The following is a 20,719-nucleotide window of genomic DNA, read 5'->3' as shown; positions in this document are numbered from 1 at the left end:
GAAGGCAGACCCCTGCACAAAGCGCGGTCCCTGGCCCGGTGGTCTCAGCACTCCTCTGCTATCGCTCCCCCAGAATCTCCGGGGGGGGGGGGGGGGGCTCGCAATCTTTGTCTTAAGAAGGCCTCCAGGGGTCAGCTGATGCTTGCCTCAGGTTGGAAAGTGCTTGCCTAACTCATCCGAAGCCTACAAAACCAAAACCAAAAACAAAGCGAACATACCTGGCTCCAAAGATGTCCTTTTTGGCGAGATCAATTCCAGAAACCACCTTCACTCTGAGAATACGCGACTCTCCCTGTTGGAGAAGAAAAGAAAAGTTTAAGAAGTGGACCTTCAATAGGTCACTGCCTTATCCAATATGCAAAGGTAATGATTTCTCTTCGGACCAGTCCTAGGGACACAAAACCAATCAACTGAACAGAGGCGACTCTTCCTTACACTGAAGTTCAAAATGCAACATTCCAGCTCTAAAATCCCATAGCCCCAGAAATTTAGAACATCCCCGGGGTGCCTGGGTAACTCAGTCAGTTGAGCATCCAAACTCTTAATTTCAGCTCAGGTCATGATCTCAGCGTCCTGGGATCAAATCCTGAGTCGGGGTCCACGCTCGAGTGGGGAATCCACTTGTTCCTCTGCCCTCCCCTCGCCCATGCTCTCTCCCTCTTTCAAATAATTAATTAAATCTTTTAAAAAAAATTTGGAGTACCCAGGTTAATTAAGCACAAGTTTAATTCAAACCACATCATGCAGATCAATGATCTGACCCAGTGAAAGATTTCTCAGTTCTCCAGCAAGAACACAAGCATACGTTTGAAACCACGCAGATCTTTTAACTTTAATGAAGAAGTTATTAATAAACAGCTCCTTGATTTTTCACTTCAGTAATTCCTCCACAGAAATTTGTACATTTGTGCACATTGCCTGAGACAGAAAAAAATTTCATGTGGTATACAGATTTCCTCAAAACGATAGTTCCATCACATTGGCTCTAAACAAGCAAAAATAATTCCTCAGTTGCAATGAGAAGGAAAAAAAAAATAAAGAGCTTCATCTTAAGTGGAAATCATCTCAAATCCTCTCAGAAATCACCAATTCATTCATTCATTCATTCCAACATTCTCTGAACAGCTCCTACTCCAATTGGATATTAAGCGAGGTCTAAAATATAGATATGCACAGGTTCACGGTCTCCTATGAGGGTTGGGCAGACCCATAGGGCAGGATCCCTTGATAGCCTGACACCGAAAGACACAGATTAGAGTGATGATAGCTAAGGGCTAAGACATCCAGGCTAGAGGAGGTGGCTTGTTCTCAAGTTTCAGTTTTGGGTCACTAAGTGTTAACATGAACTGAAAAGACAAGAGTAAGTTGAATCCAAGGCATCTACGAAACCACCAGGTGGGGGAGAAAAAAAAAAACAAAAAACTAGATACAGGGGAAGGACATCTGGTACGGGTCCGACAGGGAAGTGATCAGTGCAGCGTGGTAGCTGGTGGTTACAACCACGGTCGCAGGAGAACAAACCCAGGAAGGGGGAGGAAGGGAAAGGGCCGGGGGTGCAGCCCTTGGGGACAGGACCTCCGAGGGACAAGAGAGAGGGACTGTGAAAGCCATCTATCCATGTGTTCGGTCAGGACCTGGCTGAAGGAAAGAAGTTCCAAACAATTACACAGACTATGCTGAAAGACGCAGGATGAAATTAAACATGGAGACAGGCGGCCACGGAGACCTGGTCAGTGAGCTGTACACACACTGAGCAACCGAACCGTGCTGGAGATGGTTACTTTCCAGGATTCTTCCATCCCTCCCTCCCTCTCTCCCTCCCTCCCTCAAAACACCTACCCCTGTCACAAGGCTGCCCACACGCACACACAGTAGAGACGCAAATAGGTTTCCCAACTCGTGTGTGCTTATGATCCCTTTCCAAATGAGGTCTGCACTCCAGCTTGGATTTCATGCGCTTGGCGGGCCTCGTGAAAGGCTTAAGACAAGGGAGGGATCACTAAAACATGGCTTTGCTACAGCCTGGCAGTGTCTCCAAGGGCTTCCCAAGGCTTCCGGGCTAAGTGACCTTCCCTTGGTTATTTTAAGCAGGCACTGAAGCCCTGACCTCTCTCCTTCCACTCACCTCCACCGCCGGTCATCAAGGATTCCCGGTTAGCACAACTATTACCCAGGCACACTGCACCCCACCACCCATCATTAGACCTTATTATTTTTCCCATTAGACATCTCTGATGACCTCCTGGACTCAAGGAATGCCGCAGTGGATGCATTTTTTTTTTTTTAAACACATGGGTAAAAATCTGGCAGCACCTTGTATTGTAGAGTTTCTAGCACTGGGAAGAGTTTAAGGCCCACTGAGGTGTACAAACTGCGAATCATGGGTGAACACGAGATCCTCGTCTGCCAGACGAAGGGGTTAAGACTTGACCTGAGAGGGAATGTTCCAGGAACCACTCAGAAGAAATGAGGACAGGAAACAGCTGGAGAGGAACGTACTTTTCTGTCTCACTGCCTCCCCGCATCCCAGCTCTCTGGGCCTCCCCCACTCCATGACAAAGACTTCCAACCAGCAAGTCTCCCACAAACACCCCTGTGCAGAGAGGGGACAACTCAGCCGGTACCCGCAGAAGGTGGACGGTGTTAAGGGAACTGCGAAGTCTCCGGGCCAGTGCTAGCGGAAGGAGGCGGTGGATCTGGCCGTCCAGACAGTGACCTTCCATACCCAGCTGGGGCAGGGTGGCCGTCTTTCCACCTCAGGCAGGCACTGGTGACCGCATTGGGGGGAATGAACAAGGGGCTATCTGGGATGCAAATCCACGCGCAGTCACAGAACAAAAGATAAGGATTCTGTAAGACACAATCTCTTTATCTCCTAGCCCTTGGGAGTCTCAAAAATCCCAGGCAGTGGTCCTGGACTTGCCACCAACTTGAGAGGGGGCTCAAGTGCATGGGGTCTGGGTTCTGAGCACTAAGATAAGCCCAGCTCACGGCGCTTCCCCAAGGTTTGTATTAACACTGGGGGAATGTTCTTGATTCTTACGCTGGGCAGAACTTTTCAAAAAGCACACATTTTGAAGTCAGGGAACATTTATATGAATAAATGAGTAAAAATAAACTTCACTGAAGGAACAAGTAGAATTTTTTTTATGGAAGCTGATTTATTCATCTGGTAAGCATGAGCACCTGTTCTAAGATCTAGGGTACAGCAGTACAGACAGACGAAATGCCCCACCTCCACCCTGCCCCGCTGAGCTTCCGGAGCTCCTGAAAGCGAGCTGTATGTATGCCAGGGCTCTCAACTACATGGGGGACACAAATTGAGGGTCTGGCGGGCAAAGGGTAATACATTACAGAGACTTGAAAATTTTGTACATATAGCTTTCCACTAAATAAATTCCCATTTAGGAATCAAACCTAAGAAAATAAGCACAGATATGTGCACAAAGCAAACCAAAGAACAGCTGAAAGGACAGTCACTAAAGCATTTCTTAATCAGGAAAAAAAATGCAAAAGTCCCTCAAATGTAGACAGTTAAATGTTCACAGCAAAATTCTGTGCAATGAGCTACAACACTGTTATTACAAATGTGTAAGATTCTGGGGCACCTGGGAGGCTCCATAGGTTAATCGTCTGCCTTCAACTTGGGTCTTGATCCCAGGGTCCTGGGATGGAGCTCTGTGATGGGCCCCCTGTGCCGGACTCCCCGCCCAGTAGGGAGTCTGTTTCCCTCTCTGCCTGTCAGTCACCCTGCTCATGCTCGAGGCACACATTCTCTCTCAAATCAATAAAATCTCTTAAAAAAATTGTGTGAGATTCTCTAATGACCTTCATTCATCCCACAAGTGTTTACTAAGTACCAACCATGTACCAGACACACTATCTAGGGATACAGATATGAACAAGATGGAGTTCTTGCCTCAAGGAATACAATCTAGAAGACAGACAGAATATAAATACATATTGTGAACAGGAATTTCTGATGGTGGTAAGTGCTTTAATGACGGGTCAATAAAAGCAACTAAGCAGGGGGGAGGGGGAAGAGAGACTGGAGGTCGGGAAAGGCCCCTTTGGAGAGAAAACACACCTCAGCTGAAACCAAAGGAGACAGAGGGTGAAGCTGGGGGTGGGGATTTTCATACAAAGGCCACAGCAAATTCCAAGGCCTCAGGGAGCAGGTCTGGCCTTGCAAGGAGAGGCAAGGGCAGAGAGGTATGGTGGGGCCAGAGCCCCAGCGGGTCACCCTCCTTAGAAAGTGGGCATTACGGCAACCATCTCTGGCAAGTTCTCAGCAGGGGACCGGTAACACCTGACGTGAGTTTTTAGAAGACCACCTTGGTTGCTGTGTGAGACCAGACTATGGGGAACAAGAACAGAAACACACCAATTTTTAGAAAGAGATCTGGCAAGAGATGGTGGGGGCTTCGCATAGGATTGAGATGGAGAAGTGACCATGTTTGAAATAAACATCTTGGTTTATTTAAAAAAAAACGTTTCAGAAATGGGTTATACAAGTGAGTTAGAGATAAGCAAGGCAGTTGACAGCTGTTCTGCTTGGACTACATTTCCCAGCATTCCTTGTAGTTTAGGTGGTCATGTGACTAAGTTCCGGCCAGTGGAAGGAGCACCGAAATGATGTATGTATCTTCCCGACCTGAACCATAAGACCTTCCACCTCTGATCATCCTCCCTCCACTCTCTTCTCCCAGCTCAATGACAGAGAAAATCCTGAAGGCCAGGAAGGGGAAAACTCTGAAAAAGGAGCGTAGCAGGAGACACTCCCTCCACTTCACCTTCCCCCGTACCATCACCTACCCACCTTGCCAGGACAGCGAGCTGGAAATAGATTTGTACTGTTTCTTCCCACTGAATATTGAAGGTCGCTGTAGGAGTTGGCCTTTATTGATATACAATATAATCTCAATTTTTAATAAATATCCATTATGCATAAGCAGAGAAAAAATGTCGAAAGGATACAGCAGCAGCGACTACCTCTGGATAATGGGTAACTTTCTGATCATCTACATTTTTTCTTTTTGAAACATTAAATATTCTTTGGAAATTAAATTTTTGGAGAAACTCCAGAAAAATACATAAGGAAAAGAAGAAAAACTTAAAATCACAGGCTTAGGAATCTAGGCTTCTGTATTTCTAAAGTGATTAACCTTTGTCATAATAAAAACCTACAGATCGTATTTTAGCTAACTCACAAAGGTACAGAGCTGTCCATCCGGGCGCTGTGAAAAGGCCACTCTTCTGTAACGCCCCGGCAACAGCTGGGAGGTGAAAGGAGGAAAGAGCCTTTATTGAGCACTTACTATTTACAAGCAGCTGTGACAGGAAATTTCACCTCCCTCCGAAGTTATGGGGCAAGGGAGCAGGAAAGAGAATGTTGCTCTATAAAAACTGCTTTGACACATGGGTTTCAGACATACAACAGAAACTTATCTGGGCTTCCTATCAACACTCAGTGTGTACACAGATAAGCAGCCGTCATCACCCCGTAAAGAAACACACGATCCGGTGGGTGACTACTGTTATCAGCTGCAATGGGCCACGAGCCCAGCAACTAGGCTTTCTGGGGCATTTTATTACTTTCATAATGTCTACGCATGACACTGTGGGCCCTGGTGACGGCTCCAGCAGAATTCAGTATTTAACAAAGGCGGCTCACAACAACGAAGATATTCTCCGGCATCAGACTGCACGGGGCGGGGGCAGTGCAGGCAGAGAGGCGGGGAGGCCGAAAACTGCGGGTCTGCTCGTGACCCTCGGGGTCTCTACCAGCTACTACTCCTCTGTTTTCGCATGGTCATTGAACGACACAGACGATTCTACGCACTTGACGTGTGTTTTTCTTTTCCACTTCATTTTCTAACTCTTCCTGAAGGCCTAAAACAAGATAAGGTGCATAAGCCACCGCTGAGGGCACAGCACCAAGTCCCAGCTTTAAAAAGAGGGGGATTCCAAAGGTCCGTTTGTAAGACCACTACTTCCAGCTCGGAAGCCTGCTCGTATTAACTGTGGGTAGGGGGTTACCAAATTCCCACGCCCCCCCAACAAAGCCTATTAAAATACATCATCTATCAAAATTACTCCTATCATAAAATAAACCTCAACTTCCAACTCAGAGAAAGATACTAGAATTTACATTTTCTCCTAGGAATCCACCTTGAGAAGGTCACTTTTTTGTGATTTTTATTTATTCATCTGAGTCAGGGAGAGAGAGAGTGAACCCACACAGCTGGCCGGGGCGGAAGGGCAGGGGGGGCGGGGGGTTTGGAGCAGAGGAAAAGGGAGATAGAGTCCAGGCAGACTCTATACTAAGCACAGAGCCTGATGCAGGGATCAATCCCAGGTCCCCAAGATCACGACCTGAGCCGAGACCAAGAGCCGGACACTTAACCGACTGTGCCACCCACACACCCCAAGAAGGCAACTTCTGGTATTTTAGTCCCTATCCCTCAGAATGGTGGCTGATTCCACCACCCCACCCCACCCCTGCCACAAAGGGTAATACGTGGGTTAGGAAACAGTGTTCCTTCTCCACAGGATTCTCCAGGGACCCCAGCCATCCTTGCAGACAAGGAAGATCTACATCAGGGACCTACACGTCTTGGTCCTTCGTCCCTAAATTAATTTACGCATTTATCTTCCATATTCTACAGTGTATTTATCGTTCTCACTATTACCCACGACACTTGCAGGCTCACAGTAAACACCTCCTGGTTCAAAGGGATGATCAGTAGCTCTACACCCTAAAATACATACCCAAGTTCTATGTATGTCCACTAACTTCAGCTGCTTTAAAAATTACATCAGCCAACATACAGAGAGTGCCCACACTGTGCCTACTACACAGTAATCCCACAACTCCTCCCGCTCCCACCTGCTCTTGCTCTGGCTATGGGCCAAAGTCCTGCTCCACCCACCTCTCTGAACTATCTACAGCCCCGGCCGTCCCCAACCACATCCCTTACTCCCGCCCTCTTCGGCTCTGCCTTCTCCTGCTCTGTATTCCTACCCTCGCTCCTGCTCTCTAAACCGTTTCCCCCCTTCGCTCCCTTGCTGGGTCCCCGGCCTCACACTGCTGCTACCTCTCCCACCTTCTTCCTCTGCCCCGGTTCTCCACTCTGACCTTCTCTGTGCTCATTCAAAACAACGTGCTGAGTGACATTTATGGTCAATGCGCTGTGCTAGAAAGAACACAAAAGTAAGCAAGACGCCTTCTTCTGTGCCCAGGAGGGGCTCACCATCAACCGCGGAGGTCAGACACACATACACCTGTGAGACCTGTAAGACAGGAGGGAAGAGAAACCCAAGATATGTGGACTGAGGACAAAGACACAGGGGGTCACATTCAAGGAGCCCAATACTGAACCTCATGTCCAGGCGAGCTCAGATAACCCTCATGACAGCAAACAGCCCCAACTCGCAGGCTCACCCATGGTCAGCCCCACACGGAACATTCTCAACAACCCAAGTCCCAGGGATAAGAGTTCCAGAGAAAAACGCAGAACCCCAGGACTGTCCACAACCTCCATTTCTCAACCTCTGCTAGATGATGGCCGTTATTTGTGCCCAACAGATCAAATGGGGAGAGCTAAAAGGATGGCCCTCCTGAGCAGAATCCGGATTTTAATGCTCAAGGTGACTAACTTTCAGAAATCATTCTCTGTGGGGTTTTTTTTATTTGAGAGCGAGCACGAGACTGGGAGAAGGAGAAGGAGAGAGACTTCCAGGAGACTCCCCACTGAGCACAGGGCCTGACAAGGGGCTTCAGAGCTGAAATCAAGTCAGACGCTTAACCGACTGACCCACCCAGGGGTCCCTAAGTGCCGCGGTTTTAAGATACGTCCACAACTTCCTAAAATTCTGCTCTTCAAGAGGCAGGGCTTAGTTGGACGCTGGACATAGTGACTTCTTTCTAATAAACGGAATATGGAAAGAGTTAAAGATTAGGTCATTAAAGGCACCGTAGCGGCCTCCTCAGATCACTCACTGTGGAAAGCCGGCTGCTGCCATGTTGTGAGGACGCTCAAGAAGCCCTATGAGGAGTCCCGGGAGTGACGACAGAGGCCTCCCGCTAATGGCCACGTGAATGAATGATCTCGAATTGGGTCCTCCAGACCCTGGCAACCCTTCCGAAGACTGCACTCCTCACTGACATCATCCTGGCAGGGAGCTTTGTCTCGGGGCAGACCCCGGTCCGCTCTATGCCAGTAACCCCACAGGACGTGAGTGGTGATCCAACACCAACCACCGTCACCTCATCATCGCTCCTTCTTCAGAAAGCTCTTGTGCATCTATGATGTCCCTACCCAGTAGCACCTACTGACGTGTGGCAGCTTCTCTCCATCCTAATTCACCTGCCACCTCGTTAGTCCAACCTTTCTAGAATGTCCTTTCTCCCTTACAGCAGTGGGTCTTCCTCATGAATAAATGGGTCTAACTAAAACCCCTCAGCCCAGCAGTGAAGGCTCACCACAACCAGCTTTATCCCTACTACCTACGTTCTTCACAGGGACCCAATGCCCTTCCTCAGGGCATAGGTCCTTTCGCCTATGGTCTGCTCCGTCCACGTCGTCATCACCCAAGGTGTTTACTCTGAGAACAGTGCCGAAAGGAGTCAGTAAGACAGAGTTCAAGCCTATGGCACTTTGCTTTCTATGTCCCAGGAGAACAACATACACACAACTACAAGACGACACAATAAATTTAATCACAGCAACGAATCATATCTTCTACAGGAACTCAGAGGAGGAAGAAATGATGTACGTGTAAGGGGCAGGGAGAAGGAAATTGGCCAGAAAGTTGGGGCAAGCCTCAGAGAAGCAGACATGGGAGCCAGGCCCTAAAGATGGAAAAAAAGGGAGGAACAATTCTTTTGAAAAGGGAGGACAAAAGCAGCATGAGGGTACCTCGAAATGGAGAGCAAATCAACGTGCAGAGGGACAGGGGAGCTGCCGAGGCCAGACATCATCCTCTGCGTGCTACAGGGCAGACACGTCCAGCAGATGAGTGACAGGCTCACTGGAGGACAGGAGCAGAGACAGTCCGGAGAGGAGAGGACAGGACACAAATGACGTGGTCCACGCCCCTGCTCTGGCGGAGAGCGCGCTGTGGCTCTGGGGAATGGAGGACATGGGACTGGGTCCAAAGCTCTTCCGGGGTAGGGGTTGGGGGGACACACAGCATGGCCGGGTGACGGGCTGGTTTTGCAAGGCGAAGAAGGCACCGCCGCAAGCTCCCAGTCTGGGTGTAACGGGGGCTGCTGCTACCTGATGGCAGGAAATAAAGGAGGAAAGTGAGTCTGAGGCAAAGGGAAATAGGAGAAGGTGGATGTCTTGATCTGAGGTCCCCTTGCCAGCGTGCAGCCAGAGACGTCCAGGCGGCTGTCAGCACTCGGAAACCAGAGCTGGGTACAGAGGTCGGACATGGACACTGAGGGTGGGGAACCCCACCCCTTCCTCCGAGCCCCACTTCAGACTGATCATGCCGTCTGGCACATAAGTATCAGTAAGCCACTGAAGCCTTTCTTCCCTGTACATGAGTCATATTTTCTCAGCGCCATGGCTGCGCTAATATGGCAACCGCCAGCTACATGCGAATATTTAAATTGAAATAAATCAATTACAATTAAAAGTCAGTTCTGGGGCACCTGGGTGGCTCAGCGGGTTAAGCCTCTGCCTTCAGCTCAGGTCATGATCTCAGGGTTCTGGATCGAGCCCCACATCAGGCTCTTTGCTCAGCGGGGAGCCTACTTCCTCCTCTCTCTGTCGGCCTCTCTGCCTACTTGTGATCTCTCTGTCAAATAAATAAATAAAACCTTAAAAAAAAAAAAAAGTCAGTTCCTTAGTAACATGAGCCACATTTCAGGTTCCCCACAGGCCCATATGCCTCGGGGCCGGCCACCGTGGCCGACAGGCAGACCAGAGATGGGACATGTCCACGCTCACAGGAAGTTCCGCCGGCAGGGGCTGCTCTGAGGGGCACTGCAACTCAAGGCAAGAACGAAGCAGGGTTGGAACAACATCCTGTGAAAGGTGGAAAAGCAGAAAGCAGAAGGGAGAAAGGGAGGAAGGGACCCCTCTCAGCCGACTGTAACGCAATCCAGCTCCCTGGAAATGAAGCACGAGTTCCTGTGATCCCTCGTTCGAAGGGCAAGACTCCCTCGGGAACACGGGAGGCCGGGGTGCCAGTTCACCGCTGGGAAGCCGTGTGAAGACAGTATGACACAGTGCAGCACCGTCCCTGCGTCTTGCCTTCTGTATCATCACACAATAGCGGGACGGTGGGGACCGCAGCCTACTCAAGCCGGCGACGGAGACCGGGGAGCCTAGCTGATGGGGCCGGGCTCATCGTAACCAGGCTGCTCTGTCCTGCACAGCAGTCACAGCGAAAGGCATGGGGGAGGCGAAAAGAGGGGTAAAATCTCAACAGGGCCCTGTCCTTGGTCCCTCAAAGAGAAGACATCATGGATAATACTCAGAGGGAAAGGGTGCGTAGGAAAAAGGCACCCCGAGGAGGGTGAAGGGGGGACAGCCCACCACCAAAGCCCGCCTGGAGGGAGGCCAGAGGACCCAGGGCCCACAGGGAGGAGACACGTGACAAGGGAGGAAGCCACACCCACCTGCCGCACAGAGGCCAGGCTGTCGGTGGAGCAGGACCTGGAAGCTTCTGGCAAGCCTCAGGCCGACTCCCCACTGCTCGCAATGAATTCGCCTCCCACAACTAAGATGCCTTCCAAGCGTTAGCTTTACATCTGTTTCTTTTGTTTCTAACTTCTGAACAGAGTTGAGCCATGGTGTTCAGGGCTCCTTATAGATCTCACCACTGCCACCATTTCCCCTGGAAAACCGGTCCCTAAATGAGAGGAGATGGGGGAGCAGGCAGGGTGGGGGTCCAGGATCCGCCGTGTACTGGGCAATGCTCAAAGGCCCACGGGCCTCCCCGCTAAGTCCCTAAAAGGACTCAGACGTACACCTCAGCAAGAATGTGAAGCCTTCCATGTGTGAACAGTTTCAGAGTGGATCTCAAGAAGAAATGTTCAGTTCTGGAACGCCAAGAATCCCCCATAATTCAGCGCTCTCACAGTTGGGAAAGGAGGGCGCCACTGAACAGAGCCACAAAATGAATGAGCTGGCAGGAGTTCCAGCACAAAGCACAGAGTCGCTCTCTTTCGCTAATTAAAAATTCTCTTTTTTACCAGAAGAGTTGGTCAAACTCCATGTAAAAAGTCTTCAAAGAATCCATTTATCAATGGCGCTTTTGTTCCTAACTTCTAATCACAAGACAGGAAACGTGCTGAAGTTCCCCCAAGATCACTAACACAAGAATTATCTTCTGTTTATAGTTCTAAAAATGATCCTAATAAACTGCACTTTGTTGAAAGCCAAAAATCATAGCTCAAAATCTAAAGTTCTGTATTTTTCATGGCAGTCGTAACTCTGACCTCTCCTCTTCAGTAAAGTGAAGTCTGGGTTTCTGGAATGTGTAGTTGGACCAGAAGGATGTGGAAGGTCTGGGTTTCAGGCGGCCCCCAAGAACACAAGCCGCGGAATGAGTTCTGTGGTCCCGTGTCTGAATCTCCCCACACAGGATCAAAAACGTGACTCATGTCCCTGTGCCAAGGGCTCCTAGCATCCTGAAAAGGACACACCTGAACAAAGCTGGTAAGAAACACATTTAGTGTTTTTGATTTTACAGCGAAGAAATGGCCTGCCGCATGCATCTGAAGCCTCGGGCCTGGCGCGTTCCTCGGCAGGCCAGCGAACCAGGTGCAACCGTGGGTGTTCCCAGAATCTGCAGCCCTGTAGTTCCAGATCATTCCACGGCGGGCTCCCACCCCAAGAGATTCCTGTTCTTGATTCCTGGAGGGAGAGGAAGATCCCCTGAGGTAACTACCCACGCTCATGCTCCAGCCTGAAGCCTTCCTATCCTCATTTGAGGCCGGGGGAGGAGCAAGCTGGGGGAACCAGGGCCCCAAAGCCCCAGAACTGGGATGATGCCCAGGACTACTAGCTCTACTACTCATCCTGAGGAGTCACCTCCCACAGTGGCTAAGGGAATCTGTCGTGATCCCAAAGGAATCAGACACAAGAGATGGGCAAATGTCCCAACTTCGAGAAAAAAGCAGCTATGAATCGTACTATAAACGACACACTTGGGCTAGGATAGCTTTCCCCACTGCCAGATCACCAACTTGCTCTTTGGTTCCTCTCTCTCTCCGCTAACAGAACACATTCTCTGAAAAACGTCTTCCCAGGGCTCCCCGGCTGCTGAGGGCCTCCCACGGTGCCCCAGATGGCTTCTTTCACCCTTCACTGTTGCTACTTTTAAAATTAGCTATCATGGACCGCCTGGCTGGCTCGGTCAGTAGAACGTGCAGCCCTTGATCCTGGAGTGGTGGGTTCAAGCCCCACAGTGTGTGTAGAGGTTATTTTAAAAAATAAAATCTTAAAATTAGCTATTGTGCCAAAGACAGAGCTCTGAGAAGGCAGTCACTAGACAGATCACTGGGAGCAGCAAGTCATGGTCCGCACAGAGCTTGGTCAAGGCCAGGGTGGCCACAGAGCTCGCTTACCGCAGCTTTCCGAGACTCTAGTAAAGACCCTGGCACCCAAATGTTCCCAGGGGAGTAAACGGCTGGGTGAATAAATGACATCAATCCAAAACAAAGTTCTTGGGTGAATTACTCAATAGCCTGCCATCAGCTAGAAAAAGAAAACAATCTACATAAGTAAGGTCTGCCAAGAATAAGATTTGCAAACTTACTTCTTTTTCTGATAAGATTTACAGCTCCAAGGCTGCATACCTGGTGTACAGAGACTTTGGCCAAACCATGATCATATTCCTCTAGACAAGGAGACGACAGGAGGGTGAACTGATATTAAGTTGGGTGGGGCTGAGTCGTACCTCGGGGTCAGTGCCCATCCCAAGTGTAACCATCAGACAACTCCAAGGAGGTGGTGGCAGAGGTGTGTTAGGTCTCAGGCTCTATTATTAACTCAGAAACACTGTGAGCCTGGAACATGTGGGTGAGGATGGATGGCAGGCTAATGCAATTAACAACCGAAACACACAAGTGGAGAAAATGTCAAAAAACTGGATCAGAAACCAACAAGCTTACATCAGATGAGGGACAGGTCCAACCTTGAGAGTGCAGTTTTACAGGGATGTGTTGTGCTTGGCTGCCTGGTGCTGTGCAGGGGGCAGGAGGGAAAAGCATAAAAAATGGGGGGATCTTCACAATTCTGGGTGCCTGGCTGGCTCAGTGAGCACAGCATGCGACTCTTGGTCTCAGGGTTGTGAATACTGGCCTCACGCTGGGCACAGCGCTTCCTTTTTAAAAAAAATCTTGGGGATTTTATTTTCTCTCAAGTTCTATTATGACTCAACACTGTGACAATAGTAAACCACCTGCATTATTCAAGGTCCAGAGCCAGCAATGTCATCCCACTGCACCCTGGGCCAGCCTTGCGTTCGAGTCCAAGGTGCAGGAATTAGGAGGAAGATGGTTGTTTTGCTTTGTTTGAGGACAAAATCTGTACCACAGAACATGAAGCAACCGTAAGAACGAGGGTGTGCTCTACGGGCAACTGTGCACAAACCCCAGCCATGCACGACAAGGCTTGGGGGGAAAAGGCTTTGCAGGGTGCGACATCCTCCATGAGGACAAAGAAGGCGATGTGTGTATGCGTTGACACACTCATGTATCTACTGGCATGTGTGTAAGAAAAGTCTGTAAGGACACAGGAAAATGGTACTACTAATGGACTGAGGACAGAAATGAGTTGGCTAGGGACCAAGGCACATGAGACAGACACACAGAGACGCCTCACTGCATGAAAGCCTTCTCAAAGCTTGGATTTAAAACCACTTAAATGTATTAACAACTCAAGAAAAAAAAATTTTTTTAAGTATCCAGGATAGTTAATAAACAAACACCACACGAATGTTTAACCTGGTTTAACAACCACCATCAGATTCTTTCTATGGGAAGTGGGGGTGGGGTGGCAGAAGCTAAGATATTTTCTGTTCGGAGGCTGCTGAGGGCAAACCTCCAACCAGGGAGTGAGGGTGTAGATGTGACTTACAGAGGGAAGGAAATTCTGGATTGTTAAGCCTGGTCAAACACAGAGCAGGTGGCCTCCTGAGGCTCAGAGCTGACCGGCTAGCACCAGAGCGAGAGCAAAGGCCTGCCACCTGCCACCTGCCACCACTATCACCAGGTGGGGGGGATGGGGTGAGGGAAGAGGAACCAGATGATCCCTGATGTCCCTTCCCAACCCTGGTGTGTGATCTGAGAAGGCCTGCCCAGGAGGAGCCCGAAACTCAGACCAAGAGGATTCATGCGAGATCACACAACGCTTTCTATATATACGCACGCACATGTAATTTTTCTAAAACAAATAGTAATCACAGTCCCACCTCCCTCACAGCAAAACACAAAAGGTGATTCATAAATCAGAAGGCTTCTTGGGGCGCCTGGGTGGCTCAGTGGGTTCAAGCCTCTGATTTCAGCTCGGGTAGTGATCCTGGGGTCCTGGGATCGAGTCTTGAATCAGCATCCAGCTCTCTGCTCAGCAGAGAGCCTGCTTCCCCCTCTTTCTCTGCCTGCCTCTCTGCCTACTTGTGATCTCTGTCAAATAAATAAATAAAATCTTAAGAAAAAAAAAAGAAGAAGAAGAAGAAGTAGGCTTCTTTACTTGCGACCAGTTTTAAAATATCATGAATGAAATAACCCACAGAAATAAGAGCACATGCAATCGATGTGTTTTTTGGTTCTGTTGCGGTTCTTATTCCACACCTTATTTCAAAAAGGATGAACTCTGGCTAGTCGGCTCTATTCGAGACGTTTAAAATTCCTTTCATGAAGAACAGCAAAACTTCTTCCATGGGCAGGTGGCTGGAGTATTTTTCAGAGATGATGCCCTGTAGGAGGGCAAGAGGCGAGGCGTCGCTGGTGCAAGGGGCCGCGGAGGTTAGCCTGGGCCTCTCGAGAAAGCCCAACTGAGCGACACCGACACAGCACTACCCCCAGCTCCAACGAGCACGGCGAGATAAACCACAGCTAGGGAAAAGCTGCAAACGGAATTGAGCTGTCCCGTTAGAAACTTCAAGAAGCCACGGCACCCAGTGCCACAAGCCTAGGCATCAACCACAGGAGAGCAGGTGCTGGGTGACAAGGCTAATAGGATTTGTGACCATCTGTGGCCTGTAGCCCAGGAAGCAGCCCCTCTGAATCCATCCTAACTCCTCACCCGCCACACACCACGTCCGTCTCATACCAGTATACCCAAGACAAAACCTTCATGGTCACTGACTTCATTTAAAAGGAGACAAGGGGGCTCCTGGGTGGCTCAGGGGATGAAGCCTCTGGCTCTTGGTTTTGGCTCAGGCCGTGCTCTCAGGTCCCTGGGACCAGCTGGCAGCGGGTCAGGCTCTGAGCTCAGCAGGGCATCTGCCTCCCCTCTCCCCTCCCCACCCCTTGTCTCTCTCTTTCTCAAATACGTATTTTTTAAAAATTTTAAAAAGGAAACAAATACCTAAGATTATTGATCTTCTTGGGCAGAATCTCTGCTTCTTATAAAGCAGAATTTACAGCCTTATGATGTGCTCACGAGTGCTATCAGATTTCACATTCCAGCTGAGTCTCACATCAGACGACGCCATGTTATCACGAAGACCTAACATCAGTCATTCATTAAGAAAGTGACAGAAACATTCTATTTCCTAGCTTACTGGAATTTTACCTTATGTTCTAAATCATAAATTTTTAAAAAATATTCCTAAAAACAGAAAGCTTGTATTTTTCAGTTTCATTAAAAAAAGAAGTAAGACAAAACAATTTCACCTCAGTACTCAATTTGATTTGTTTTTTATTAAAACTATCAAAGTTGGGGCAACCACATTAAACGTCTGCCTTCGGCTCAAGTTAGGATCCCAGGGTCCTGGGATTGGGCCTGGCATCGGGCTCCCTGCTCAGCAGGAGGCCTGCTTCTCCCTCTCCCACTCCCCCTGCTTTGTTCCCTCTCTGGCTGGGTGTTTGTCTTGTCAAATTAATCAAATATATATTTTTTTTTAAAAAAAATGAAAACTATCAAAATCAAGGGGTGCCTGGGTGACTCAGTCAGTTAAGCATCTGCCTTTGGCTCAGGTCCTGATCCCAGGGTCTTGGGATGGAGCCACAGGAGCCCCTCGTACGTCATGTGTGTCACAGGTGTCCTGTCAAGCTCCTGCTCAGTGGGGAGTCTGCTTCTCCCTCTGTCCCTCCCCCTGCTTATGCATTTGCGCTCTCATAGAAATAAAATCTTAGGAAAAAACATCTGGAACATTTCGTTCCAGATGGTGGCTGAGGAAGCTGTGACTGTCCCCTCATTCTGAACTCTGTGGTTACCGCACAAAGCCCTGCATCTCCCCTCTCATGTCCCTCTCATGGTGTGCTGGCTCTGAGAGAGTTCTACCCATGAGAACCCCACAGGTTCCATGGGGCCCAGGAAACACAGAGGCAGTTCTGCTCTGCAGGTGCCCAAGTTCATGTGTCACACGGTTGTGCAAAGCAAGGGCTGCCAGTCTAAGTTTTCACTGCAGGGAACTTCCCTTGAAAAGTGGCCCTTTTTTAAGGCCCATGTCACATGTCCATTTTTATTTTATAGTGAAGATTTTTATTTATTGGGGAGCGGGGAGTAGTGAGGAGGAAGAGCAGAGGGAGAGGGAGCAGCAGACTTCCTACTGAGCAGGGAACCCAACTCAGGGCTCTATCCCAGGACCCAGGGATCATGACCTAAGCTGAAGGCAGACACTTAATCGACCGAGTCACCCTGGGGTCCCCATTTTTATTAAGTATTTTCTATGGCACTTATTTTTTAAGTTTTTTTTTTAATTTATTTATTCGACAGAGAGATCACAAGTAGGCAGAGAGAGAAGGGGAAGCAGGCTCCCTGCTGAGCAGAGAGCCTGATGCGGGACTCGATTCCAGGACCCCCGATCATGACCTGAGCCCAAGGCAGAGGCTTTAACCCACTGAGCCACCCAGGCGCCCTCTATGGCACATTTTTATTCCATTCTTTAGTCTATCAAACTCAGTTCAATGCTGGGCTTTTTTCTGTTATTGGAAGTTAATATTTAATTTTGAGGCCAAGCACTGTGTACTTGATTTAGACCACTGATGCCTGATGTTGTTTACTTGCTTTTCCTTCGAATCTTCCAACATGTACCTCAGGAGACAGAAATGTCAACCTCCTCCCGGTTCTAATTTAAATCTTTACAGCTTCAGGCCCTGGGACACATTCTGAACCTTCTGCAAAACCTCTGCTGTTCCTTCAGGTCCGTCTATGAAGAGCCTGTTACATCTGTGAGGGTGATTATTTAATTCTCAAATGTGAGACTGCAGGAAGACAGATACTGATTTATCCACAGGATAAGAAGCCCTCCCACCCTCGGGGGCAGTGCAGCCGCCGCCCCCCGCCCCCAACACACACACAGTCTGAGCCAGCTCACTTCGCCTCCTGTCCCCTGAAGCCCTGAGCACACAGGGAAGACACGAACCTCCCTCCAAGTGCTGTTCATAGAGAAGGCGAGCACCTGCCGTACAGCCTGTGCATTCCACACGAGGGGCAGAGGAGGGGGTTCCTCCCTGCACGGTTCTATGCAGGATGTTGTACTGGGAAGCCACCGATGGGAACACTGTCTTGGGGCACCGATTTTTCTGGAAGTCTCAATGAGTGTGACAGTGGTTCTCAAAGTGTGGACCCCCGGCCGACCAGCACCTCCACCTGCTGACAACTGGGTGGACATGCTCAGGCCCCACCCAGACCTCCACAATCAGAATCCGAATCTCTAGGCTGAAGTCCACAGCCATCTGTGTTTACAGGCTCCCGGGTGATTCGGAAGCACAATAAACTCCGAGGAACGGGAACGAGGTCATATTAAAACAAACAAGGAAGTACCACGAGTAAAACGGGCATTTTGCAACATCTCTGAAGATCTCCCATTTCCAACTGGCAGCTCTGGACTCATCTGCAGGGATGATGAGCTCAGTCCCCTCTTCCCAGGGAAAACTCAGAGGGAAATATGCGCGGAGAGCCAACGAAGCTTCTAAATGCCAAGGGCTCCCAGATCTACGTCTCCAACCCTAACACCCCTTCCTCTGGCAGCCCAGCCCTGAATCTCAATCTCTCTCTTTCTCTCTTAGATAGCGATGCTGGCAAGGGCAACTGGGGTTGTACAACAAAAGCTGAACAGATTCTGTGTTCCCTGTTCCTCTGCTCCTACGTCTGGCAGCACCCCAGTAAGGTGTTTTTTTTTTTAAGAGATGGGGGGAGGGGCAGGTGAAGGAGAAAGAGCATCTCAAGCAGACTCCGCACTGAGCGTGGGGTCGGAAACAGGGCTCATCCCACCACCCTGGTATCACCTGAGCGGAAAGCAAGAATCACGTGTTCAACCAACTGCGCCTCCCAGGCGGCCCCTCACCAGTAACTCTTACAAGAGTCCCTCTGGGAAAACACACCCACCACACATTACCAAAAGTCCTTTATGGGGCGAGAGCATGGGAGGCTTCCCTACTTTGGGTATAATTTTTTTTTTTAAGATTTTATTTATTTATTTGACAGAGATCACAAGTAGGCAGAGAGAGAGAGGGAAGGAGGCTCCCTGCTGAGCAGGACAGCCCAACGCAGTCTCTATCCCAGGACCCTGGGATCATGACGTGAGCTGAAGGCAGAGGCTTTAACCCACTGAGCCACCCAGGCGCCCCTGGATATAATTTTCAATCATGTCTGAGCTGTTGTTTCACTTACCTTTATTCTTCCAAAGAGCATCTATTATACTTTCAAAGTATGAAATCAGATTGTCTGTCTGAGGAAGCAGAACCATTTTAAGGCCCAACAGCTTCTTTCTGGGTCACCCACTATTTACTGAACCTCGCTGGTCCCGCCCTCCTATCCCACAGAACAGATCACTCGATGTCCTCAAACGGGAGTGAACAATTACGCGTGTGCACCCTCCTCCCATGTCAGCATCGTGATCTCATTCTCCCCCTGGGTCCAGCCAGGGACACTCGGGCACCCCGGTCACCCCAGTCCAGGGCTCTGGCTTGCGCACAGTCGGCCCTCCGCTCGGGCACATAGCCTCCTCTTGACGCTCTCGTCCCAGTCCGTTCAGTCACTAGGGACACCTGACCCGACATGTCCGGTACCACTTACACCACCAGTGAGCCCCATCCTGGCCGCCCCCTCCATACGTGCACCCACACACACTCCCAGCAGGGCCAGTCCCAGTCTCCAGGCTCGCCCTTCATAGCCGTCCTGTGAACTACTGAGCTGGAGGGAGCTCCATATTTTCACACTGGCTCTGGGCCTTCTTCCTTTTTAGCAACCATCACTGATAACCTGCTATGCATCAGAAGCTTAATCCTGAATTACTACAACTCATCCCTGACCTGAAGCAAATCACAACACAGGGAACATCCCAACGGTATGAGTAATGGAGCTGGGCCAGACCACGGAGGACCAAGACACAGGAGAAAAGGAGAACGGCTGAGCAGACACAGGGAGGGGGTCGGCGAACAGGCTGTTCCCTGGCAGGGTTCGCCCAAGCGGGAAGCAGCCCCCACCCCAGGCCGGTCGTCTGTATGCAGAAGGGGCATCGGCTACATGATCATTTCAGGTGAGCATGTACACCAAGGAAGGACTCCAAAAGTTAAGTTTAGGCAGTGGAAAATGACGCCCAAGGAGGTTGTGAAAGCTGTCTGTAAGGGTTTTTTAAGATTTTTATTTTATTTATTTGACAGAGAGAGAGAGATCACAAGTAGGCAGAGCAGCAGGCAGAGAGAGGGGGTGGAGCTCGATCCCAGGACCCTGATCATGACCTGGGTGGAAGGCAGAGGCTTAACCCACTGAGCCACCCAGGCAGCCCCCATATAAGGGTTTTTTAAAAGTGGATTTTGATTCTAATCTAAATCTGGCTGAGACTTGGCCAGAATTCCCTAAGAATCAAAGCTAAAAGTCCTCCTGCACCTGGAAGACTCTTGGGATTTCCAGTAATTTACCTAAGCCAGGAGAGGGGCATGAGGAGTAGCCAGGACGTCACTCCGGCCCACCACCCTCCATGAACTTAGCCCCACCCCCAGCATGGAAAACAATGCCCGACCGTGGTGCCCACCAACCCCCACAGCCATGAACCGGCCACCAGGCAGAACCAGCCCGCTCACAGAGGGACCAGTCACCTGAAGGAATACAGGTGTCCCTCTCAGAGGGGGTAAAAAAAAAAAAAAAAAAAAAAAAAAAAAAAAAAAAGTGGTCCTCTAGTCTCCTCCTCCTCCTAAGCAAATACTCAAAGCAATCTAGCTATCTCAGATCTAAAATGCGCTTTATCGGGCCAAATAATTGGTGCTTTTCATTCTCACCCTTTAAAAAGCACCAGAAACAGGTTTCAAACCAGTAGTTAGAATTTATCAACACAAAGGACTGTCGCCCAGGACAGCAGGGTGAAGAAGAGCAGGTAAGGTCTGTCAATTCCAGAACGAAAATGTGCCGCCCCTTCACACAGAATGTTATTCAGCCATTTACATTTAATTTTTCATTAAAATCTTTTAATAACTAAGGAAACATATAAAACCTAAAAGAAAACCCACCTTTCTGCCCAAATTTAAAAAAAAAAATAATCTAACAGTTCTATTCAATATTCAACACTGGGAAGAGCCTTACTCAGACAA

The 20,719-nt window shown here is 49.3% G+C and overlaps 1 protein-coding gene across 2 annotated transcripts in view; it reads right to left on the bottom strand.

Annotated features, from left to right (window-relative positions):
* Window positions 1-20,719, bottom strand: part of NEDD4L (NEDD4 like E3 ubiquitin protein ligase) — a 330,740-nt gene that overhangs the window by 223,788 nt on the left and 86,233 nt on the right. For both annotated transcript variants that reach the window (XM_045065672.1, XM_013052743.2), the window contains one exon: window positions 219-292. In XM_045065672.1, coding sequence (XP_044921607.1) covers window positions 219-292 — 74 coding nt within the window. Of the gene's footprint in view, window positions 1-218; window positions 293-20,719 lie in introns of those variants that run through there.

The sequence above is a fragment of the Mustela putorius genome, unplaced genomic scaffold (genome assembly GCF_011764305.1).
Source record: "Mustela putorius furo isolate JIRA1106 unplaced genomic scaffold, ASM1176430v1.1 tig00003858_pilon_pilon_pilon, whole genome shotgun sequence".
Lineage (NCBI taxonomy): Eukaryota > Metazoa > Chordata > Mammalia > Carnivora > Mustelidae > Mustela > Mustela putorius.
This window is presented reverse-complemented; position numbering and strand designations above follow the sequence as displayed.